Below are 26418 nucleotides of genomic sequence, written 5' to 3' on the forward strand. Positions count from 1 at the left end.
ATGTGGACAACACGTGTGTAAAATCACATTTGAACAGACGGGGGCACCAGGTCTCGTCCTCTGCAGGACCTAGCCTCCCTCATCTTTGTCTGGGCAGATCATCATCTACAATCCCTGAAAGGAGAACATCTCAGAGGGATTTGGAATGTGACAGCAGACTGGCTCATCAGACAACAGGTTTTTCTGGGGGAATGGAAACTTCACCCAGCCATTTTCCATCGTCTTCAGAGTCGGTTCGGCGAATGCTCAATCGACCTGTTTGCCTCCAGTCGCAATTGCCAACTTCCCAGGTACTTTGCCCGATACCTGGATTCAACAGCGGAAGCAATAGATGCTCTGACAATACCGTGGCCAGACGGTCTCTTGTACGTCTTTCCTCCAATACCATTGTTAACCAAAACCTTGAGGAAGGCGCGAACCGAGAGGGCACAGCTGGTTCTGATAGCACCATTTTGGCCACGCCGACCGTGGTTCTCAGATCTTCTGGCAATACCAATGATGGAGCCTTGGACACTTCCAGTCAGGCCAGACCTCCTATCCCAGGGTCCAGTATGGCACCAGGACCCTACTTGGCTCAATCTAACAGCGTGGCATTTGAACGGGGACACTTGAGGTTAGCTGGCCTGTCTGACGCTGTGATTGATATTATTTTGGCCTCGAGAAGACCATCTACCACTCGTATTTATCAACATACTTGGGTGGCTTTCTCCAAGTGGTGCCAGTTCCACCACCACGATCCCTCCCAGGCCACCATGCAACAGGTGCTGCAATATCTCCATAGCGGCTTCATGATGGGACTTAGACCCAACACTCTACGCCGACATGCATCTACTCTGTCGTCCATTCTCTCAGTGTCCTCTACTGGAGCTCCTATTTCCTCACATCCATTCATCAAACGTTTTTTGAGGGGAGTCGCCCTACGCTCTCCGGCTGTTGTCCATCGGTTTCCCTCATGGAGTTTGCCGAAAGTTCTGCAGGCCTTGCAACGCCCTCCGTTTGAACCCATCAGGACTGTGCCCCTCCGTATGCTGTCCTTCATGGTCTTGTTCCTGATCGCAATCACATCTGCCAGACGTGTTTCGGAGTTGGGCGCATTGTCTTCTGCTCGACACCTCTACGTCTTCCATAAGGACTCGGTTGTGCTGAAGACTGATCCTTCCTTCCGTCCCAAGGTTGATTCGGTTTTTCATTGCAACCAGGACATTGTTTTGCCTTCCTTTTGTCCGAATCCTACCCATCCTCTCGAGAAGGCTTGGCATTCGTTAGATGTCCGGAGGGCTCTCAAGACCTACCTGTCTAGGACCCAAGAGATTCGACGAACGGAGTCTCTGTATCCTTTCATCCAAGGTCTATGGGACATAAAGTATCCAATTCTACCTTATCCCGTTGGTTAAGGGCATGTATCACTTTAGCTTATGAGTCTCTGAAGCTGTCAGTTCCAGCTAGTATAACGGCTTATTCTACCAGGTCAGCTGCCACTTCGGCTGCTTTTGCCACTAATGCTCCTGTTGCCGATATTTGTAGGGCTGCAGTCTGGTCTACCCCACACTCGTTTATAAGGCATTATAAAATTGATCGCTATGCCTCTGCTGACGCTTCTTTTGGCAGATGAGTGTTGCAACAGGTTCTTAATCAGGACTAGCATGTGGTCCCACCCTGTATGGGCTGCTCTGGTACATCCCGCTGTGATGGCCGGACTCATAGGGAAAATGGACCATTGGTCTCACCTGAAGGGTGATTTTCCTATGAGTACGGACATCACGGCCCTCCCAGTTGGAGGATGACTATATATTTTCTAATGTGTTATATATTACTGTTACGCTATTATATTTAAATTTAAGAGTGAAGTCAAGACTTCTAGTTCTGTTATACCGCTATGTTGGAGTCATGTTACTATGCATGGTACTATTGTGTTATTTTCCTGCTGCCAGGTCTGTTGGCCTTGTTCTTGTATTTTTAGATATTTCTCCTTAGACTTGCTGCGAATGAACTGGAGAGTGGGAGGGGCCTGACGCCCCTAGTCTTGACTTCAAAGACATTCTTGCCTTCGCACGATAGGTGGAGCTAATACCCGCTGTGATGTCCGTACTCATAGGAAAATCACCCTTCAGGTGAGACCAATGGTCCATTCCCATCCATAGTTGCAGTAAAAAAACAAGGATCAAAATTAAATATATATATTAAAGAAAAATGGTTCTCATATATTATCAGAACAGATAATAATACTCTTAGTACTATTAACAATCTGGCTGCTATTCCTTCATAGCAGTAAAGAAATTACAATTCTTTTTTTTTTAACAACTAATAAGATGCAAAGAAGAACAAGAAGAAAATCCCAAAACAAACAATGAGTTCACGGTCCTTTAGATTTGCTGTTATTTTCTTGTGCAGGTGGCAAAATCTTTTGTTGCTGCTCGGCTCCTAAAATCAATTAAAGCAGGCCTGTGAATAACACAGAGTTTGCTGGCCTTCCCATCCCCTCTGGAGCAGCTTCCTCTTCTTGAGTTGGGCTGGTCTGCTGGAATCTTCTCTTTCCATACATTATTCAAGTATATACTTAACAATGCTTAACTACACCTTTAAATTTAGGGAGATACATATTTTACAGTATCATAAAATTATGACTATCAAAATTATGATAGTAAAATCTGCATTAATCCCACTAAAACAATATCTAACCATTCCCACAAATCATATTTTTACCCTTAAGTAATATTTTGGTCCCAACACATACCTAAAAACAATTAAAGCAGGCCTGTGAATAACACAGAGTTTGCTGGCCTTCCCATCCTCTTTTTGAGTTGAGCTGGTCTGCTGGAATCTTCTCAGAGAAGCCAACCCGCCCTGAAGGTTACTTACTGAGCATGCTCCAATAGCTGGTTCTAGAAACAGAGGGGGAGGGTAATAGCCACACCCAATGCCAGCAAACACAGGCATGCTGTATTTATCATTCTTTTTTAACACTGCATGGGTTACATATTGATTGCACCTACACATCCATTGCCAAAACCACACACTCACACACAAACTTTCAAACTTGCTTCCAGTTGCATGCATTTTTCCTCCTTCAAAAAATCAATTTAACTTTTCATTATCCAAAATATTTAATTTAAACTTTTAATTTAGAGATAAAGGTATTCCAACCAACAGATGATAAAATCTTTCACTTGAGCCAGGGCACATCAGAGCACAGCAGAACATATTGCAATTCATGGCTTAGTCCTGAAAACGTGAAGTAATAATCTCTGCTAGTGTGCAGAAAACACCATGCTAATCAGACTTATCATAATCAGCCTCTGTTACGTCTGAGATTAGATCTTCCAGGTTTGGGGAAGGATCATATCCATACAGGCACAAAGCCCAAATGTTTCATTTTGGAAATTACTGACAAAACTCATCAAAAAGCAAACTAGCCATCCTCAATTTTTCCTCCCAGTTCACAAAAATAAATGCAAAATAATTAAGTAAAAAAATATTTATTTTAGAAAAAGATTCACTGTTGCTTGCATGCTTGCTTGCTAGCAAGATCACAAAAAATACCAAACTAAACAAAAAAAGCTCCTCAAAGTAGGAAATACTGTTTCTTCTCCAGCTACCTATGAAGAGATCTGGTCTTCAGGGAAACAGATCTGAGCATGCTCAAAACCAAGCTAAAGCTACCACATAGTGTTGTTCTGGAAGCAGGCCTGATTTAGGCCTGTCTCCTCTGTGATCTGCTATACTGGCTGTGCTGGATAAGCCTCGTAACAGCAGATGGAGTACAAGCATTCCTGGTAAGGCTGATGAGCAGGCACTCCATGGTGGGACCTCTTTGCCATAGCTACACTTTTGGATTAGGATTGGCTGAGTGGTGCAGAGAGGTGATTGACCACAGAAGAGGAGATTGACATAAATGCCTTCATAAACCTCTGTAAATTAAAAGAAAATATAAAATGTGCGTGGGACATAAAAGAGTGTGTAACTTTGCAATTTGGGGGGCAATTTTATTAAAAAATGCTTGACATTCTCATTGGGAGGGCTGTGGCCCAGGAGCCCTAGCAGACCAGCCTCCATTACACAACTGTTGCATATGTTCATACTTCTTCCCAGTGTGCTGAGAGAGATATTTAAGGTTTTCCTTCCTTCCTCATCCCTTTCTTTAAACTAATTATCTTACCTTCTCTTCAAATATACTGGAAATATATTTGTTTTAGACTGCTTCCGCTGTAGACTGTTTAGTCATAGATGTTACTTTTTCTCTAAACCTTACTCCAATTTTGTTTATATGTAATTTTGAAAAAATCTACACTCCTTCCTATCCATTTGGCCTGTCACAATATTATTGTCTAAAGAGATATGGAGATGTTATTTTTTATTGGATCCTTTCCATCAGTGTGTGGCTTATGGATATATTTTAAGATACTGTGGTTGGCATTGTTTTCTGGGAATCTTCAATGAATTTTGATAGGATTTGCACAGGTGGATTATACCTAGTATATTTTTATATTGTTCCAGAGTGATTCCATAAAACAGAATGAGCAGCTGCTGCATCAAAGGGCAAAAGCTTTCAGTTGGCATGAAATAAGTCCTGATGAGCTCTGTGTTTCCTGTGAGGGTTACCTGAGTAGATACAAAATCATTTTAGACCTTCTGAAAATGGGCTACAAGTAAATTAGTAAGATGTGGTCAACTGAGGACTTTCAACATCGATATAAAAATAGCCAGTTTCATTTTATTTCACACTCTATTGTAAAATATGTTGATTCTGTTACTAAGTTCTGTGACACTTGTTGGAGCATGGTATCCAACAAGCAATCCCTTCTTTTCACTAGTTGATGAGATAATTACATCAAACCAACGCCATCCACGTCTTCCTAGGGCAGCCTTTCCTGACTAGTGGGCCATCAGATGTTGCTGGACTACAACTCCCATCAGCCCCAGCAAGTATGGCCAATGGTCAGGAATGCTGGGGCTGATGGGAGTTGTAGTCCAGCAACATCTGGTGGCCCACTAGTTGAGAAAGGCTGTCCTAGGGAATACGTATGTGTAGTAAAGGCTACAGAGATAAGCCTTAAGTTATTGGTGATGTTCCAGAAGGGTACACATGCCAAATTCTCCCTTCTGGCCAAATCCTTGTGTCCTTCTTTAGTGCAGCAAAACTCTCGCCTCAGTGAAAATGCAAACCACTTTTGTAACCTGGATGTTTAAAAAGCAGCTGCTGGTGTGTGTTGGGGAGACTGCTGCAATCCTCTAAAGAAGCTAAAAGCTAACCCTTGCACATGTGCAAAGCAAATGGTTTTCTGTGTCTCAGCCAATAACTGAGGTAAAACGAAATATATACTCATCAACTAGGATTTCACTGAATTTCATAGATGTCACAATTGCAATTGTTCTTAAAAGACAAAACTTGATCAATAAAACTGTATATGAAAATAGTTAGTATTCCTTATCACAGGAAAGAAATGTAAGGAAAAATGTGACCATGATTTCATACTATTTCCCAGTTTAATTCTGACCCTTAATGCTCCATAAAATAAACTGTCAAATTTATTTCATAGCTCATGTTCTTCATAAGATTAGGTGGCAGGGCAGTAGTAATTCAAGTCCAGTGGTGCATGACTGTCATCTGTAAAATATTTGTGTATTAAATTTAGCTTGAAGGAGGAGTGATCTGTAATGTTAATTTGGTCTTGAAAATGCTTAATATTTTTCGCAGGCAGTTTATATTTGAGGTAGAATATAATGATGTTTGAAAACAGTTAGAGAAAGCATGCACTTTTTTCATTGTGTTGTGAACTGTCCTTTCAGCTTGCTCAGGATGAAGATAGCTCAGTTGGTGGCTTTGCAGTTATTGAGTATGAAACAGCAGAGCAGGCAGAGGAAGTACAGCAAGCCACAGATGGCTTGGCTATCAAAGAGAAGAAAGTGCATGTATCTTACTGTGCTCCTGGAGCTCCAGGGCGTGGAACTCTTGCTACATTAATAGCAGCACAACGCATGGTAAGACACCTTCCACCACCAAAAGAAAAAGATGTGAAAAATGCATTTAGATAATATACATACAAAACTGAATGATATATTAATAAGATTATTATATCTTTGGGTATGATAGGCGAAGAGTGGCCACATTTGTACATAATGCTAAGTGAAGCTATGGGTTAGCGAGAATGAACAAGTGTGTGGGTACCCAGGGAAAAAAATCACAGCTGCTTTGTTCCTTCCTTGGTTTTGCTGCTGCCACGTTACCCAAAGCTAAGCCATGGTTTGGCTTTGTGTTATGTTTGAACCCAGCCTCATGGTTTATCTCCCTGAAACAAACCATGAGCCAGAAACCAAGAACATACCTTGGTTACAGCTCATATTTTGTTGAGAATGAGCCAGGGTTTGTATGTAATCCTAAGCCAAACCGTGACTTGGTTCCGAGTAACATGCAGGGGTGTAGTCGTGTGCTGTCTCAGGCCATCTTAGATCCCTTACTCTTTTTGGGAGCTGGGTCTCAGCAGGGTCCCTATGATTCCAGGATCCTACAAGCCAATCAGCGTGAGAGGGGACTGTGTTAGCCACTGAGAAGAGTCTTCTAACGTGCTTTCCTGCAGATTGAAACCTATCAGAGTGAAAGGAGGTGAGTCAACCACTGAGAAGACTCTTCACGGTAGCTAACTCTCTCCTTCATGCTGATTCGCTCCTAGGGATGTCTGTTGTTGTGGGAGAAGACATTAACAAGGATCTCATTCTCAACTCAGCACCAAAAAAGGGCGTAGGTGGCCTGGCTCTGACTAATATAAAGGGACCCTGCACTTCTGAATTTGCTGTTACATTACTCGTAGCACAGCAGCAATTGGGGTAGGAGCAAAGTGACCATGATTTTCTTCTTGGGTACTCACGTACTTGGTCATTCTTACTAAGTCATTGTTTGGCTTAGTGTTACGTGTGAACTGGGCCTCTGAGATAACTGTTCTGTCATGGATATTGATTTTCTAAACAGCACTGTGGCTTTCCCAAGCTTTATTTCTTGTCTTGTTTGTGTATCAGGTTTGTTTTATTCACACACAAAATGGTAGTTCTTGCCAAATTTTCTTGAACTACAAGCCAATAAAATCACTCCTGAAATGTGAGCCAAAAGCACCTGAATGTATCCTGAGAACAATCTCCTTGCTGGATTAGACTGGCTACCTAGTTTACCTCTATTTAAGAATTATTTCACTATTTAAGAACACACAGACCATAGGAATGGTAATTAAGCTTTTGTCTGAAGCTTTGGAGTACTTTGGTTAAGCAATTTTGGGAAGGTTTGTTTCGATAAAAGTGAGCTATGCCATTTTAAAAGGAGGCAATGTTAGTAGGCATATTACTGATTAAAAGAATAGAAGTAAATGTCATTCAGCAATTTCAAGATAATGAAGTTGGCTTAATTTTATTCTTGGTGAGGAGTTAAGCTTTCATGCTTTGTGTGTTATATGACATTATTTCTCAGAAAGTTGGATGTGAAGGTGTTACTGGAAGTTGTCAATTCTGTGTGCAAATTTAGATCTCATAGAATCGTAGAGTTGGAAGGGACCTATAAGCCCAAGTCCAACACCCTGCTCAATGCAGGAATCCAAATTAAAACATACTCGAAAGATGGCTGTCCAGCTGCCTTTTGAAGATCTCCAGTGTTGGAGAGCCCACCACCTCCCTAGGTAATTGGTTCCATTGTCATATTGCTCTAACAGTTAAGAAGTTTTTCCTGATGTTCAGTTGAAACCTGGCTTCCTGTAACATGAATGAGTGAATTCAACTGCATCTATAGCAGCGGTTTCTAAAGTGCTTTAGGACACATGTGCATTCCTCTTTCACCCAGTTTTGAACTTCCTGGCAGTAGCCAGTATGGCATGGCAATCAAATGGAAGAATGAAAAGTTCCATGTAAGCAATAGGTAGTGGGAGTTGAGTTGAACACGGTTTTATAAATAAGAGGAGCAAGATGCCATATAGGGTAAGAAACATTGGCATCCAAATACTGGAACTTTGTGCAAAAACCTTGCATATTGTCAACGTCCCAGATGACAGCACGATGAAAACAAACAACAGCAGAAGTCCATTCTAGGTTGTATATAAACCCACTGAAGGTAAGCCCAAGAATACATCAAAATGAGAAAAATAATATTTTATTTTTGATTGGAAGATGATAGTGACATGCTGAGAAACATGTCACTGAGATTTTACTTTCTGTGTTGTTGGATCTCTGTTACTGTGACCCACTGGAAACAGGCATAAATGACTTCACAGTTTACTCACAAGGAGAGATCAAGCCTTTCATGACAGCTATATTTTGCTGGAACAGTTAGTATTAGAAAGAACCAGAAATCAATATAACAGTTAAGAACTCATTAGCAAGTTATACACATACAAACCTTGGCACCTTCAACATAAAATGCAATGTTAATAGAACAGGAAAATATGCACCAAAGAAAAAGGAACTATGGCTTTACCAGCTCCTGTTCTCAGACTGGAACCTTTTCATACTGGCAGTCAGGTTCAAGACCTTGATCTGAACCTGGCACCTCTTCTGACTGTCAGGGATGACAGCCCGTTGCAGAGAACAAGTGTGTTAGACTGCAATTCAAGTCCATGCCAATGGTCACGTCTGGTAAAGGATATTCTATAGTTAAATCTCCCAGTAAAATCCAGCTTTAGTCTTCATTCCAGAAAAGGGGAGGTATTGGACAGATGTTTGCCACTTGTTTGCTTGAACTGTCAACCAGATTAGATTCCTTTTGACATCAAATATACACAGTTTGGGTGGAGGAAGGGTCAAGAAAGTGTATGTGAATTGGTGCTAATGAAACTGTGCCTAATACACATATACTGTTCCTCATTGTTTTGGAATTGAATGTTTAGGTTCAGATGACTGAATATCAAATGGTCCCAAGGGTTAATCCCCAGCAACTTCAGATAGGGCTGCCTAAAACCGTGGAGAATCACTGTCAGTCAAAGTAGATAATACTGAGCTAGATGGTTTGCCTTGATGTAAGGCTACGCCCTATGTTAAGGAATAAATGTAAAATGGGTCCTGTTGAAAAGTGCTGAATTAAGTCAGAAAAGCACAGTACAATACAGTGATATGGAAGGAAACATTAAAAAGTGCCTGTATCAGTGGGGCTGGCAGATATGGAAAGTTATGACTGACTGAGTGATTTGAAATACATAGTTTTTTTCCATAAACAATATTGTAAATAAAAATAAAACAGAGTACTACTAGTGAAATATTTAAGAATATTTTCATTGTGATGTTTTGTAGGTAGGTTTGCTTTTGGTTCAATATTTTCTTAGACCAGTTTTGAGTGACTAGCATACTTGAGGCTAGAGATGTGAAGGCCTGGGGAAAAACAAGAAAAATTCAGGGGGGAAAAGGTGCCCCCCCCGTTCTCTTCTGAAGCCTTTTTTGCTTCTGAAAAATTGGAAAAATGGGGAAAAAATGAAAAAATGGATTATGAAATGTTTTCTTTTAGGATGATGAATAAAATGTTTCATTGAATCTTGGTCCCTCCCTTTTTCTCAGTTCTTTTTATGGGAACGGATGCTTTATGTCTGCTTGTCACCATGGAGGACTAGTGGAGACATAAATAATTTTCTTTGTTATTAATGTTGATGGTTTCTTCTGTTTTTTAAAATTGTTTTTTGCCTGCTCCTCATAAACGGGCAAAACAAAAGAGATTCCTTATGTTCAGGATCTTGTAGATCCATTTGTTACCAAAAAAAGTAAAAAATTTAAAAAGTAAATTCAATTTGTAATAATTGTTTGAATAAAATGTACTTTTAATATACCAAATGTGATAATTTTATGCCAAACCAACTTGTACATAATTACATTTGATGTTCCTGAAGTAACAAAGTGACTTTCAATCTCTAAAAAGTGCTAGTAATGCATTTTTTAAATTTCTCTGAAAATTTCCATTTTTTTCTGGGGGGAAAAAACGGGGGGAAACAGTTTTTTTCCCATGGCTTCAAAATTTCCAGAAATTTTACATCTCTACTTGAGGCCCAAATTGTAAAAGACTACCTGAGTTTACAATTTTATCAACTTTAACAGTGCATATAACTATGACTGCTTTCTGATCTTACTGTTTCTTGAGACTGCACGGAAGCCACAAAGTAAAAAATAAGATTGTTTCTTGTAAATGTGTATGAAGTGATCCTCTTTGCAGTCACAGATCCCTACCCTTAATAAGGTAATTACATGTGCAGTAACTGCAGTCTCCATGGTTGAAAGGAAGAGTGAGAGCACTTCTGCTCTCTATCAGAGCTACAAAAGGTTCCAAAATGTGGCCTCAATGTGCTCAGTCCCATGTGTGCCTGAGAAGCTACTTTAAGTTCAACAGTGGCAGGCAAGCAACTCTGCTTTATTGAATGAACTTTCTTCTTTCTTGGTGGTGATCTAATGTTTTCCCCCTATTTCTCCTTAATTCAAGATGAGGAACAACAGAAAAGGTTTGCTTCCAGAGCCAAATGCAGTACAGGTTATGAAAAGCTTAAATACCCCAGCAATGTTACAAATGTTGTTGCAACCCCAGTTACATGGATGTTCTAATAATCTTGGTAAGCTTTTAATATATATACTGTGGAGTGAGAAGGAGTCTCCATCATGGCTTCAGTTTTGGGGAGGGGAGAGAATCAGAGCAAGTATACACATGTATCCATTTCAGTCCATTAATATTTGTATTATCAACCCCAAATCATCTTTGTTTGAAGTCACAAAAATGTATTAATTTAACTAATAATACAGTATAATATTAACTAAATTTATCTTCAGATTTCCCTGTGTTGATAATTTGTACCCCTTTTGCTCCTTAAATCAGTTCTCTTATTTTTTACATTATTATGGCAAATCCATTTTAAATGTATGAATGTGCAGCTGTCATTTCTAATTGGCCCTTAGAATTCAGTTCTGCGAAATGAGAAACGAGTTTACGTAGATGTCTAACATAATTACTGGTGATCCCTGCATTGGTCCTAGTACATATCCTCGGAAGACCCCACCACTTGCTTCACTCCTTTATGGAACTATTGGTTTATTCCTGTGCTCTGATTCCTGTTCTTGAACCAGTTGGTGATCTATAACGGAACCCACCCTCCTCTTACTCTGTGATTGCCAAAGTGAGGGAATATGTAAAATATGTTTTGGAAGTCAAATGTTTTCCATATCACCCTGGCTACATGCTTCTAGACTCTCTTAAATAACTACAAAGGTTAGCTGATTCCTTCTTCAGCAGGGCTTGTATTTCTATGTTAATAATTCCAGTTTTAATGTGTTTTTAGGTACAAGCATAACTTTAAAAGCAATGTGTGTGTCTCTCTTTCAAGATAATTATTTCTAATTGGGATAACAAATTAAAAATATCTTAAAAATATCAAAACCAGTTTTATAAAATTTAAATATTAAGAATGAGACTGGCAGCCATAACTGGTATATTAACTTTTGGTGTAGAACCACAAGGTGTGATGTGTGCTGCTGCTGCTGAAGTGAAAATTCATTTGTATCCAGGTAAAGTATACAGAGTTCGCTTGTTCTGCTTCAGAAAGTTTCTCTGTGCATTCCTTTATATCGGATATGGTTGGTACATATTTAAATCCAACTACATCCAAATACAATTCTTAAGAACCAAAAGAAAATTTTGTTCTATTCCTTGAAGATTCTGTGATATCTGAGTAGATAACTTGCATATTCTTTCATCAGCAGAAGTTAACTCTAATTCTCTATCATTCTGTAATGTGTGTATTTTATTCTTTGTAGCCAACTGGCAAAAACTGTCAGGAAAAGATCATTGTTGTCTGTGTTGGAGGGCTTTGTATTGCCGTTAAAACAGTTTGAGTGGGGGTCAGAAAATTTGCACCAAAGAGGATATGTAATTTTTGCCTATAGGCTATCAAATACAAAAACAAATCCTATGTGAATTACAAGCAACTGTTAGGCATATGAAGAAATTTCACTTGCCCAGTTTGCATGTCATGCTAAACCATGGTTTACTGCTTTGTGCGTTAGCTGGGACAAGCCTGGGCAGAGCCTTGAGCCTGTGTGCTTCTGTCTTGTCTTCCTTCTCTGTGAGAAGGACTACACAAATGTTTAGTTTCACTTTTCACTGATTCTAGCTTGTGTCATATGAACCAGATATCTGGTTTAAAGCAAACTGGTGAGTTTAAAAATAAGCCAACTTCAAACCTGTTATGAAACTGGCTTGTTAACCAAAGTTTGTGATGGATACAAATCAGAGATACAAGCCAAGATTCTAAGCTGAACACTGGCAAAGAACTTCTGCCAGGCACACTGCAGGAGGGAGGGAAGGAACCGGAGGCTTTGTTTGGGCTCATTCTAGCAAAAACATGGTTTAGAGTTATGAGTGAATGATGACTAGTTATTTACACATCTAGCAGAATTATTGGAAAATAAAAATTGTAAGGAAACTGTTACGGTTATAGCATTTATTTATACTTTTAATATATAGGTATTAAATGCTGTAGATTTAAAATGTATACAGCAATCTATTTGTGTTTTCCAAAGCAGTTCTTGGAGCTCCCATGAACATGTCCCACCTTGTAAGCCCGTCAATCAACCCAGCCTTTTTGCATTTGAATAGTGTTCATCAGGTATGTTTATAAGTTAATACAAAATATATTGGTGAAGTAATTTAAGTTAACATGCTTAGTGAGAGTTCACTTGCAACTAAAGCAAAATTTCAATACTATATAAAGTGGTTTAATTGACTTCTAAAATAATAAGATATTGTAGGATCCATACTTCCATAGAGGAGTGTTGACCTGTCATTTGAATTTTCTGGAGTTCTTCACTGAAAGATAAATCATCTTATGATGCAAGAAGATACTGCTTATTTCCAAAATGCACTTTTGAAAAAAGAGAGAGAAAGCCAAATAATATTGGCATCTTCATTAGGCAGCATTCATAAGGAAAGAAGGCTTATTAAAATAAAGCATCTTATAGTTAGGTAAATATTCAGTGCATGATCTCATTTTGGACTGTCTGATCTGGAATGAAATCTTGGGATTTATTATTTGACCTATGTTAATAGCATGTGCTATTCTAAAATCTCAGGGGGGTAAAGAGAAAACTAGGAAGCAGATACAGCATCTCCCCATTGAACAGGTAAAACAAAGCACATGTTAAACGTTATTCTCATAACAGATCTTGTATAAGGCAACATGAATCAAAAGGTTATAAGCCTTGCTGCACTTTTCTGCACTGTGCTGTGATTCCAAACCAGAGAGAAAATAGGTGTAAAAGTGATATTCAGGAATATCTTGAATCACACTTGACAGATCAGATGGCCAGTCACACTTCTGCATTTGGAAGTATAACTGCTAAAGTTTTAAGTGTTAGCTCTTCAAACGTTTAACTTTATTATGTAGGACACTGGTTTATACCCAAAGGAACTGCTTTTTTCTCTTGGAAGAGATCACTGGAAACGTGTTGCCTACTTGGATCTTTAAAAAGTAACTCTTCTCCCAATATATGTTGTTAGTGTTCTCTCTCTGGTTATGTAACTACTTTGCAGTGGAACAGAAATGCCATTTTTCAGATCACAGTGAAAAGGGAAGGCATGTTGACTGTAGCCAAAGTCTGACTGATGAAGGTTGAGTGCTGCCTTGGATTAGGTATACCACAACCAAACAAGGTAGTGCTTTTACTTTGCAACAAAGTCATGCCCTGATTATGCTTAATGGAAGACTTCTGGCTTTAATTAGTCATTAAACTTGACCCAGAAAACTGAATTTAATTGTCATACAATCATCTATATTTTTAGCACTGTACTTGTGACACCATTGTTGAAAGATTTATTTTTATACTTAACTGCTGATTAATATGGTTGCTGGAGCTTTTTTGGAGTGCAGTGTTTTTCTGTAATTGGCTGAAGCAGTTGGAGTTTGGTTTATCTGTGCTTCTTAAATAAAAATTTACTTCCAAATTTTTTCCAACAAAGTTCTGTTTGAAGGATTTGGAAGTCCACTATCATCTTTTTAAACAAGCATTGAGGGAAAACAGCAAATTAAATACTTCGAGGTGCAAAGCGATGGCTAAAGGGCTTTCTAGGTAATATGTATAAGAAAAGTTAATAGATATTGGAATAGTTCTTCCATTTATAATGGAGAGAATCCTGAATGATAAAGTAACTTAAAAACTCTTACAAGATTATGGATTGATACAAGCAGTTAATGTGCTTGTTTAATAATGTTTTGAATGTGTCTTTCCTTAAACTGGGATTTTAGATATTGATTTTAGTGCTCTTTTTCCTGCTATGTTGCATATGATTTTGAATATATGGTGTAGCTAGTTTTGTGATCTTTAAACAACTTCCATCTTCCTAAGAACATAGGCTTTTATGCTTCTTAACCTGCATAAATAAACAATGGAAAACTGAAACTAGGATGTGTGTATAGGTGGTGGTGATATGCAACTTTATTTTCCTAATCAGAAATGTATTTCCCTTTTTGGTTTCTGATCATATGGGAATACACTATGTGTCATTTTCTGGTAATGTAATATGCAGAGGATTTTTAAAGGAAGGGTACTTTGTAGAATTCAAACATTCCAGTGAAAGGATGTCCAAAATGTGCCTGTCATCAACAAACTGCCTCTGGTATATATTCCTGTTTCTTATGTAGCTGTTTGGACAAGGCTAGAGGATCACTACATAAAAGGGCCATTTGTAATTAAACAATGTGTAGTGACTTGTGCCAGAAATTGACAGATATTTGTAGAATTACAAATACCTTCATGAAGGAAGAAACTTTGGGAATCAAAATATGCCCCTCATTGCCGACAGACATAAGAAATGAATTCTTCGTTGTACAGTAGGGCCCCACTCATACTTTGCAGTGGAACAGAAATGCCATTTTTCAGATCACAGTGAAAAGGGAAGGCCCCCACCTAAAAGCGAAACCCACCGCAAAGCAGAATTCCATCAATAAAACTCCTGAAAAATGCTGTAAAAGCGGTACAAGCGCCGTATGAGTGGGGCCTTACTCTAATTGAAAGCCGCCGTATTAGCAGAACGCCGAAAAGCAGGCTGCCGAAAAGCAGGCCCCTGCTGTATTTATTTTTAAGATAGCTGAATAATGCCAGTTTCATATATATCTAATTTCTTTCCCCCCCCCAAATGACAGGGACAAGTTCTTGGAAATTCATCTAGTTTGCTGCTACAGAACCTTTCCCATCTACAGATGGCACAGCTAGCGAAGATTGAGAGTATTCAGACAAATAGTGTGAGTTGAACGATAGTCTGCAGTAATTCCCTTTTAGTCAATAATTCTGTATTAAATAAAAAGTGGAAAAGTCTTCCTCCTAAACCATGTTTTCTTGTTATACATATATACATGGTTTTGGTGTATAAAGCCCCCTACAGCTTGGGACCAGCCCAGGATACCTGAAAGATTGTCTTACCCCTTATATACCCAGTCAATCACTGTGCTCTGCAGATGAGGGCCTCATGCAGATACCATTTCATCAAGAGGTCCGTTCTGCACAACATAGGAATCAGACATTTAGTGTTGTGGCACTTACCCTTTGGAATTCTCTCCCCTTAAATATTAAACAGATACCATCTCTGTTGTCTTTTCAGTGCCTGCTGAAGACTTTCCTCTTTCAAGTAGCCTTTTAAGCAGAGGTCTTATCTCAGTGTGCATCTATGCTGGAATTGATTTTAAGAAGTTTTAAAAGATTTTTAAATGGTTTCTTTAAAAGATGTTTTGTTTTTAAGATTTTTAAAAAAGATATTTTGTTTTTACGATGTTTTTAAAGATGTTTTGTTTTTGATGTTTTATAGTGTTTTATTGTTTGTTTGCCACTTTGGGCTCCTTCTGGGAGGAAGGGTGGGATATACATTTAATTTAAATAATAATAGTAAATATTTCCTTGTTTTCTTGGTCTTCTGTTATCAAATAGTATGGTCAAAGAAATTATCTGCATTTGAAAAGCTGTGGAACAGTTTAATAAGGCATTTTTAAAATATATACAATACTTCTGTACTTTGCAGAAACCAGGTTTACTTGGAGAACCTCCAGCAGTGCTGCTACAGACAATGTTAGGAATGGGTACTGTACCACCAGTGGCTACAGACACAGCCAGCCATGGAGAAGCACGCAATTGCAAGTAGCGTTTTGATTCCTGTTACAGCAACAAACACCCACTTTGAAAATGTGCTTCTAACTTGGGGAACCTCAGGCCAGGGGCTGAATGTGGCCCTCCAGGCATCACTATCTGGCCCTCGGGACGCTTTCCAGGCCATGCCCCCTGTTTCCTGGCTATGCCCCTCAATGACCCTGCTACGCACCTTCCACAAGTGCTTTTGTCTGGCTGGAATGCATCCTTGAGCTGTATAAATGGCTCTTGCTTGCCTGAATGGAGAAACTTGTGTGAGTTATGGGTGTATGTAGAAACTTCTGACTTTGTGTAGTTGGAATGTAGCCTATTGTGGAATGTAGCCTATTGTGCATAGGTAAGCATCATACTTCTGCATTTGGCACCTGGAAAGATGTCCATGAGGAAATGTAACTTTCAAACTGAAAAAGGTTTTTCACTTCTGCACTGTATGATATATGTATAATTAAGAGCGGTATACCTTTTAGATAGCATAATCTTACCTTGTTCTGGCAACTGTGTTAGAAAAAGAGTGTGATAGTTTTTTGATGACTGCTGCTATGGCTGTTTGCTATGGCTGTTTTTAAATAACTGATACAGAGGCAGCAATTCTATTGTTTGATAAAGTTAAATAACATATGAAGTAAGCAGAAACAATGGGCATATATCCATGCATTTTCTGAATCTGTATATTGTGGTCTGCTTAGTGATTTTGCAGATTCCCCCATCAAGATGCAAGCTTATACAGAATGGTTTCATATCATGGAGAACGTGCCTATATTTCATTGCTAATTCAGATGAAAATTAAGCAGTAAAGGAGCTAGGAATACACAGGAAGCAAAATGCAAACCTCACACCTTAGACAGCAGTAGGACAGCAAGGCCCCTGAGAAATATAGTCTGTGTACTTTTTAGAACAGTTTACTTAAGCCCTATACGCTTATAGAACACTATAGCCCAGATGCTGTAACTGAGGAGTTACAATAACTATGTAGCCAAAAGAGGGCTTCTTAGAAACCAAGAGGGAGCATGCTCAGGGAAATCCCCCTGTTTGCAGAATAAATATCTTTACAATGGGAAAAAACCTGAGGGCAAAACAGTCGAATAAGAACTGAGCCTATTCAGTTGCAACAGAATGCTGAGTGTCTTTGGGCTTTGGGAAGAGGGGAACGGACTGACAAGGAACTGGGGCCTTGGAATGGAAAATAATATCATGAAAGAAGGCATGGCTGGCAGGAACTCTGCAACATTTTATTGAAGGTCCTATTTGTTTCCTCTGTAATAAAGAGGAGGTGGGCCGACATAATGCTGAGCTGGAATGGCCAGTGTAGGAGGGTAGTTCTTGAAGGAGTCCATGTTTCTCTTGTTAGCGGATAGGGCACCCATACTTTTGACAATTCAGACTTTTTGTCCTGAAATACGTATAAAGAACAGTAGTTTGCTTTGTATGCTCCTTCTTGACTATTGAAGACTCTTCCTAATGCTTTCTTGCCCAAGGTAGCCTCTTTTATTTTTCACTGTGACATTTTAAAGTACAAGACTCCATTTTCAGTCCATAAAAACAATAAAAGTGTAAAATATGTATAAATTAATTTGAAAGATTTTGCATTTTAATATGCCTTAAGATCTGAAAGCAAAATCCTGTTTTGGGAATATTGTACAACAAACATGTCCAGAATAACAAGCCTCTTAATGATCTTTGTCCATACTGAGTCTCCATTGTATCAAGATAGAAAACATTGATTCTTGTGAGGGATTTGTAGTACAGTAGAGCCCCGCTTTACGGCGTTCCGCTTTATGGCGTTCCGCTGATGCGGTGGCTTTCAATTAGGGGAAATTCCCCGTTTTAAAGCCGATTTTGCGGTTTTTTGGCATTTTGCGGCATTTTCGTGCGACGCAACCCATTATAGTCAATGGGTTCCGCTTTATGGCGATTTCCGCTTTATGGCGGTGGCCTGGTCCCTAACCCGCCATATAAGCGGGGCCCTACGGTAGTCTGGTTCTATTCATTTGTTTTAGCTGCTTTTTCAAATTATGATTGCTATGCTGGGCGTAAGTAGAATCTAGGTTTCGGCCACCATGAAAAAGATGGCTGTTTCTTATGCAGACTATTTTCAAATGTACAGATATACAATTTAAAATATTTGAATCTTCCATACTGTGATATGATGATAGTAAAATGTTGGCATAGAAGTGGCTTTTTAAATATTACTTTCCTTTTTAAATGTGTGGCTATTATCAGCTATACTTAGAATCCACCCTGAAATGTACTCATCCCAAGGTATCACCTAGTAGGTTTTAAATAAACCTGCACAACAGTTATGACTGGAAATAGGGATGAATGCTATGGTGAAATGACACTAGGGACAGAGTTTCATAGTATGACCAACACCACATCAATTGTGCAGAGTAGCAACTGGCAGACCTTTGTACTGTGTGCTCTAGTTCTTTTGGGAAGCCCTCTAGCTCAGCAGGAGCTAACATATGACCCTCTAGATCAGTGGTTCTTAACCTGGGGTGCACGCACCTCCAGGGGTGCAAGACACTTTTTCTAGGGGTGCAAATCCCAACCAAAGATTTTGGAAAACTCATTTATCTTAGCTAAGTTTGGCTAAAACACACATTTAAATTAAATTAAAATAAAATGAAAAATGAACTGTATTTTTTCAGGGGGTGTGACAGCATATTTTGGAAATCCAAGGGGTGCTAGCAGTGGAAAAGGTTAAGAACCACTGCTCTAGATGTTGCTGGACTCCATCTCCTATAATCCCAGACTAATTCCTGGCTGTGATTGATGGAAGCTGAAGCTGAACAAAAACCGGAGAGCCTCATGTTAGCTGCTTCTGATCTAGCTAATTGACTGAAATTTGCTTATGAAGTTATTAACTGATTGATTAAATTTGTGTCCCATCCTCTCTTTCACCCTGATGAAGATTGCCAGCTACTGAGTTTGGGCAGTGGCCCTGCATGTATATGAAAGTCAAATGGAAGAATCTCCTGTCCAGAAACGTAGCTGACCTGAACAGCCATAATTTCTTGGAAATTAATTTCCTGTTCAAAATGAAGGGGCCTCCTGGTTCTTTAATCTGCGGGTCTTATTCCCCGTGAAATAACATATGATTTAATATTGATTAATGCCTCTTTGGGTGCTACACTGAGAGTGGTGCTTGATTGCATACACTTGGTAAAAAAAATATGCTGAACAACCAATTACTTTTTCTTGTGCAATTTTCTTTGCACAAATAATAGCATCTTAATTGCTAGCAAGTACCAATACAGGGGAGGTCAGTTTTATAAGGTAGCCCAGCCTTTCCCAACCAGTGTGCCTCCAGATGTTGTTGGACCACAACTCCCATATTTCCTGACCATTGGCAATGCTGGCTGAGGCTGATGGGAGTTGTGGTCCAACAACATCTGGAGGCACACTGGCTGGGAAAGGCTGAGGTAGTCTATCTTCAATCTGTTTCTTTGAACAATGTCTTCTGGTATGTCCAGTGAACACTGACTCTTTTAAGCAAAATTCAACAACCAGATGAATGTTGAATCCTGAAACCTTTCATTCCTTTTGAAATTCAGTTGCCCTCCCGACTGTATTATTTAATTTATTAATTGCACTTACTGGTTGCCTTATTCAAGGGCACTCAAGGCAACTTACACTAAAAACAATAGAAATTTAAAACACAGAGTATTATATATAAAAATTAGAAACATGATAATCAGCAAACAATTAACAATGCAACTCTACAAATAATCAAGCAATAAATTCTTACTACAACCATTCCAACCCCATCCCCTTAGTAGGGTGAACATAATCACCATTAAAAAGTTAAGACTTAAATCCAGCAGCAGCAAGGGTATTAAGAATGAAATGCCTGAGAGAAGAGATAAGTCTTGGCCTGGCACCAAAAATATGTTGCTGTTTGTACCAGATGAGCCTCTGGGATAGCATTTCATAAATGGGGGGCCACCACTCCCCATTTCAATTCAAGGCTGGTATCTGGTGCAAATATAAGAATTAAACTGAAAGGAAATTGCCCATCATAGTTACTCTGAAAACAGTGTTAGTAATGCCTATTGAAGACTCAAACCAAATATGTGAGGCTTCCTTCAGTAAGGACTTCAGAGCTTATGTCCAGCTTGCCATCTGTTCCTTCTGACTATCTGTGTTGATCTATTGCCATCCTTCCATGTTTGCTCTGTGCCACCCTAGCCCTTACTCACAATACCCTGCTTTGAGATAAATCTGGCAAAGTAAAGCCATGCCATGCAAGATTATTTGAAGTGCTGGGCCATATTAACTAGTATGATTATTTTATTGAGCTGTAACAGCACAAACAATAACTTTAACTTTTAAATAACATGCAGTGCAATCCAGTGCATTTTTTATTCAGAAGTCCCACTATATTCTACATTTTCTCCTAGGTAAATGTGTTTAGGATTGCATCCTTGGATAATTCTTAGGATTGTAGCATTGGACAATTCAGAATGAAAGGCTTAAAATAAATGCACATATTTTAACAATGCTCTCACCTCGGGCAGGGTGAGTTAAAACCTAGAACATATAAATGGATAATTGTAACTGTAATCTACCTGTTTGAGGAGGAAGGCAATGTATAGATTTAATGAATTAATAACTGGGCAACATTAAATGGCTGTGTATCCAAAGAGTGTGGCTGTTGTGGTATGGGCATTGAAAGAACAGTTTGTTGCTAACATTCAGACCTCAGCTATCAGCAGTGAAACAGCATCTTTTTGTAGTTAATTGTGTGGTTTGTGTATAAAATGGGAAGAGTATGATATACAAGTAAAACTTTAATTGCCTCATTTAAAGATAGCTGCTAGGTAGACTTGTTTCTGTATTTCCTTGCTCGCCACCAAAATTGTCTGTTCTGTTGCAATTATTAAATAGATTCCTCAGTGCTTTTCACATAATAAACAGCAGGAGCAGAATGTTCTTGTAATTCTTTCCTAAATATAACTTACTTTTTTCCATTTATGGTTGACTGTGCAGTATCTAATCGGACTGCAGCTCAAACGCCAATTGCAACAGGGATCGGCATGCTGCCATTCTTTCCAAATCAGCATGTATCTGGGCAAGCAATGCCAAGACAAAATAACACACGGGACAAGCTGTCAACTGCAGTGGGACTGACAGAAGGCACTGGTTCAGGGTCCCAGGGTTATCTGCAGAGCTTAACAAATGTCACTGCTGGAGACCCACGGGCAGGACATCTCAAGCAACAAGGCCAGTCAAAGAGCACTGACGCAAGCTTGGGGGTAAGAAGACTATTCTGTTTCAGTATTGCAATTCCATTCAGGGGTTTTTTTTGTTAAAGTCAATGGGAAATAATAACTTGGTGTAATATTTTAATTGCTGCTCATTCTTAATTACAGAAGGGAGTTTAAAACTGTTCCTATTATTCTGAACTACAGGAAAGAAGCAATAGTGCCCTTTAACAAAATGCACCAGCTGAATATTTTATATTTATAATTATTCTATGCAGGGTTTTATTATGTTGCAAAATCTGATGTATAGATAAGCAGTGTTTCTTATATGATATAAACATGTATTATATTTTGTCAAAATTTAAAAATAGCATATTGAGACCATTGAAGATGTAATTACGGGGGCTTTCTACACTGCAATTAAGAATAGTTTGGCCATGAGACCATCCACACTTTCCCTTAATTGCGGTGAATTCCCCTGCCTATATTAACCATAGTGGAGCATTACAGTACATTGCTGCTCTTAACTGCAGTTAATTTGTAACAGACTTCTTTCTTAACCAAGAATTTTAATCTAAATGAGTTTTAGTCATGCAAGAGTGTTTGAGATTACCCCTATTGCAGTGGCATGAAGAGGGAAGAGAGTTTATTCCTGGATTAGAAATAAATACATGGATAAATAGATGTTTTACAATCCTGACCCATGAACCTTGGATTCTGCTGTTGTCTATATTTTCAAGAAAGAATTACTGGAATGTGATGAATGCTTATTAATTTATGCTTTATGCATACACAAGTGGAAACGTAAAAATTCAGAGTTGGGGCAAGATCCAGCGTGCCAGGGAATGAGACAGAACTTCCTCTTGCTCTCTTCCCCTGTACTGCCCCATTTGTTCTGTTGGTGTCCCCCAAACCACAGGAGAAGATTTTGTAGATACATGGGGTGCTGCAGGTGGGAGGAAAGGAAGAGCAAGTTCCATTTATGGATGTGGAAGTCAGTTGCACAATCAGGATTCCACTACTGGATATCACCCTTGGACTTTTTTGTTTGTTTCTAATAGCTTCCCCATGCCCATTTTCTCTCTTCCATTTGCACATGAGCACATCCCTCTGCCTCCAACAGTTGATTGTCATTGCAACGGTGCTGCACTGTTTCCTACCTATAGGACTTACAGTGCAATCCCATATGCTTTTTCAGAAGTAAAATCCCTAATGGGATCCTCCTGCTGGGAGGAAGGGTGGGATATAAATCAAATAATAAATAAATAAATAAATTTCAATATTTGAAATGTTTCTGATGTTTGACCTGGATTAGGGGTGTCAACATCTTTTTTACTTTGTTTTTCAGAGTTCTTCAAAAAATCAGACCTCTCTGCTGGGAGAGCCCCCCAAAGAAATCCATCTTAGCACCAATCCCTACTTGAACTTGGCAAGTGTGTTGCCTTCTATGTGTCTTTCAGGTAAGCAGCTAACTGATGCCCATTGGACTGTCTATGGCTTTTCACTAGAAGGGAGTGTTGTTACCATAGCTGCAAATAATACTAGCAACCATAGTATTTGATTCAAATTATTTAAAAATAAATATCTCCAAAACGTTCCTTTTAAGAAGTTTACAGAAAAGGAGGTGGTACTTCTGTGAACATTACCACCACCCCTCGACTGCTGGCCTGGCCTGGTGCTGTACCATCAGTTCACCAGATATTAGATGGTAGCAGAACTATGAGCCCCAGTGGTATCTTTTTTAAAAAATGACTGGAGCCCATTCCTTAGACATATTCTTGGAGTAGTTGCTCCATGATGATACAGATGAATGTACAGAAGGCACAATACCGGTGAAAGGACAGAGAAGATAGAGAGGGATTATACAAACTTAAATGTCTGTTCCAAGTTGAACTAATGTTAGAAGCCATTTTTGTTCCTCCAGTCTAGGCCTAGGATCTTATATCAACTATGGGACAGGCCAATTGTTGGGTAAATTTCCCCATTCTGTAGTACTACCACCATTTCCTGAGAACTTAAATTTGACTGGCATTCTGCTTCAATCAGGGTGACGATAATGTTGTTTACACCGCTCCTTCCTCTTTCATTTTAAGCTTTATCCTTTTAAGCTATGAGTCCTGTGGAATGATGGTACACACTGTGTTTCAGATCAAATCTCGTTTTCTGTCTTATATGAAATGCTGTAAGAATATATTTATTTTTTTTACTTTGAGCAGCAATTGCCAGTAAGGCCAGTAATACTAAGCAGCAGGCTGGACTTTCAAATCACTCAGTTGACACTGCAGCTGCTCAGGGAACCACACCACCACAAGCAGTAGAAAACTATTTTAACTATTCACCACAGTATGAAGATTACACACAGGTATGTGACTTACATGTGGTTTCATTGCAGCTGGTGACTATGTGTTTTATTTGGCTCAGAGTTTGTTATTAAGCATGGGGGCCAGATTCTCACCGAATGTATAAAGGCTTTATAGCCTGTTAGCCAAGGGGCGATTCTCACTTACCACAGGTGTGACTTTTTAAAAATCTGGATGACATTTTCAAAACCTGCTTTAATGTTGGCTACAAATGTTTCCTCACCTTATCATACATGTAACCAAACCTGTAAATCATCAGGAAAGGAAATCTCCTGGGCTTGCATCCATTTGGCACCACAGGCCTGGTCCCCAAGAATTATCTATCTGATGACTGAAAAAGATGCCCAATCAAAGGAAAACAATCAGTGCATTATATTTGGGGAGGGATAATTGGAATCACGTTTGTACAAGGCACAGTCTGTTAGCAGACTGTGAGGATTACAGCAGATTGCAAGATTCAGCCAAGAGAGAGAATTTCACATTTGAGAAGTTTAGAAAGCATGAGAAATTTAGGTGATTGCAACTATAGTTGAACTCAGGTCTTGCTTGCATGCTTCCCATAGGCATCTCATTAGCCACTGTTAGAACAAGATGCTAAGACTAGATGGGCCTTGGCCTGATCCACCAGGGCTTTTCTTATGTTAAGTTCTGAACTGTCTCCCACAAATCCTTGGCACAGTATTATATAAAGTTATAGAAACTAGGAGGAGCCCAGTCCAGTTAAGTATGGAGTTCCACTTCTCCTGTAGCTGTGTAAGTTGCAGTTTGTTCTACCAAACCAGATTTAGAGGAGGAGGATGCTTGTCAAAATACGACAGACATACTCCTAATCATAAAAATAATCTGGCAGTGTTAAAACATCTGGCAGAGACAGCACCACCTTACTGCCTCTTGTGTTTAGACTGAGCCAGGTTGGCTCAAATTAGCACAAAAACATACACATGTATTTGTTTTGCAAAGCTTATGCTCTTTTAGTTCCTTGTTATAAACTTATTGATCATACTGTAAAATCACAGAAGATGGTAGATTAAAAATTGCCTTCCTTTTTGCAGGATTCAGTCCAGCAATGGTATCAACAGTATGCTCAGGCATACCATACCATACAAGCTAGAGTAGGAGAAGTAGAGCATGATGGCTCAGAGGTAAGATGATTCAGTATGCTTAACCAACAGCCTATATCAATGGTATCAATAAATAAGAGTGGATTTTGCAATTCCACCAAATAACACATTACATAGCACTTTTTATTATCATCTTCCTGAAGGTCTTTCAATAAACATCTTTCAGAATCTTAAGGACATCCATATGCATGAAATACTAAAGCACTAACTGAATAATTACAAAAACTTTTTGCAAACTTGAGTTTATCCTCCTTAAAGGGAAAAAATGATAGGCTAGACAATGTGAACTGTAGGACCCTGAATTTTCCTTTTAGCAGGAAAATTATCTAAGTATTCTTAGGGTAGCCTTTGTCAGTTGTACTATGATCATCTTCTGTGTTTATAGCAGTTGTAAGAAAAGTTCACAAGTAAATATTTGTGGGGCAGAAGGAGTTCCACTGCCTTTCTAACACCCTAAAACAGGATTAGGGAGCCTGTGGCCCTCCAGTGTTGTTGGACTAGCTGGGGTTGATGGCTTTTGAGTCAAATATGGGCCACGTTTCCCATCTGTGTTCTAAAAAGAGAAACTGTTCTGAGCCTCTTCAGTCTTAATGTTAGCTAGAAGAATTTATTAACAGCCACCACCAGTTGCTAGTGTAATAGTTAGAAAGTAGGACTAGGACTAGGAAGATCATCCATTAAACTCATTGGGTAACCTTGGGCCAGTCACTGGCCTAATTCACACACAATGCTAAGCCAAATCATGTCTTAATGCAGTTCCCAGAGCAAAGACTGCAGCCACTGTACTCCTTTCCAAGTCCTGCTGTTGTTGTGCTACCTAAGACTAAGCCATGGTTTAGCTTAGCATTTTGTTCAACCTGGGCTCATGGTTTGTTCCCCCCACCCCAGACAAACAATGAGCAGTAAAGCACATAACAGGATTGGTTGTGGCTTGTGTTTGTCTGGAGTTCCAGAAAACTCATTCTTGTGTTGTTGGTGAAACTCATCAGCTTGGATTATAGCTCCACCTTGTGGTCACAGGCAGGAAAGACACGTTGAGGGAAGTAGGACCCTCCCAGCATTCTTCAGTTCGCTTTCCTGCCTCCATTGAACTGGTCGCATTTTGTCTTTGCTCCCCTTTTTACTTCAGGTTTTCTTATTATTATCTATTATTGTGCCTTTAAAGCCCTCTCTTCCCTGCTATACTGCTCTGGTGACTGTTTCATCCTTAAAAAAAGTTCTCTGTTTTCCCCGCCCCTTTTTCCTTTCTCTGCTTTCTAATCCTATCTCAGACTGTTTCAGCGAGGGGAGGGGAGAATGAAGCCATCATATCTCCCCTTCGTTAACAACAAATTAATTCAGCCTGAGTCCAGTTCTTTTGGCCTGAGTCCATCGTGCCTTCATGTCGCGTGTGTGTGTTGCACTCCGCTTGCCTCCTTTACCTCAGTGGGACCGGTGAAATGGTGTCTTTTACCAGAAGCATCTAGAGCTCTCACGCTCCCTGCAGCCTGCAAGGCCAAGCAGAAGTGCAGACATCTGTAGCCCCTCCATGGCCAAAACGAAGCTCTGGGGGCCAAAAAGCAGTGCACCAAGGAGCAGTCAGCCTCTCGCTGTGAACAGCAAGTA

The 26418-nt window shown here is 39.4% G+C and overlaps 1 protein-coding gene across 3 annotated transcripts in view; it reads left to right on the forward strand.

Moving 5' to 3' along the window:
• Window positions 1-26418, forward strand: part of RAVER2 (ribonucleoprotein, PTB binding 2) — a 78340-nt gene that overhangs the window by 41811 nt on the left and 10111 nt on the right. The window contains exons 4-12 of one of the 3 annotated variants that reach the window (XM_061633318.1): window positions 5788-5979; window positions 10430-10556; window positions 12517-12602; window positions 15135-15233; window positions 16004-16115; window positions 21118-21383; window positions 22681-22792; window positions 23549-23694; window positions 24745-24834. In XM_061633318.1, the coding sequence (XP_061489302.1) occupies window positions 5788-5979; window positions 10430-10556; window positions 12517-12602; window positions 15135-15233; window positions 16004-16115; window positions 21118-21383; window positions 22681-22792; window positions 23549-23694; window positions 24745-24834 (1230 nt within the window). The remainder of the gene's footprint in view (window positions 1-5787; window positions 5980-10429; window positions 10557-12516; window positions 12603-15134; window positions 15234-16003; window positions 16116-21117; window positions 21384-22680; window positions 22793-23548; window positions 23695-24744; window positions 24835-26418) is intronic. The other 2 variants (XM_061633319.1, XM_061633320.1) reach the window with 2 other exon arrangements.

Source organism: Rhineura floridana, chromosome 6 (genome assembly GCF_030035675.1).
Source record: "Rhineura floridana isolate rRhiFlo1 chromosome 6, rRhiFlo1.hap2, whole genome shotgun sequence".
Classification (NCBI taxonomy): Eukaryota; Metazoa; Chordata; class Lepidosauria; order Squamata; family Rhineuridae; genus Rhineura; species Rhineura floridana.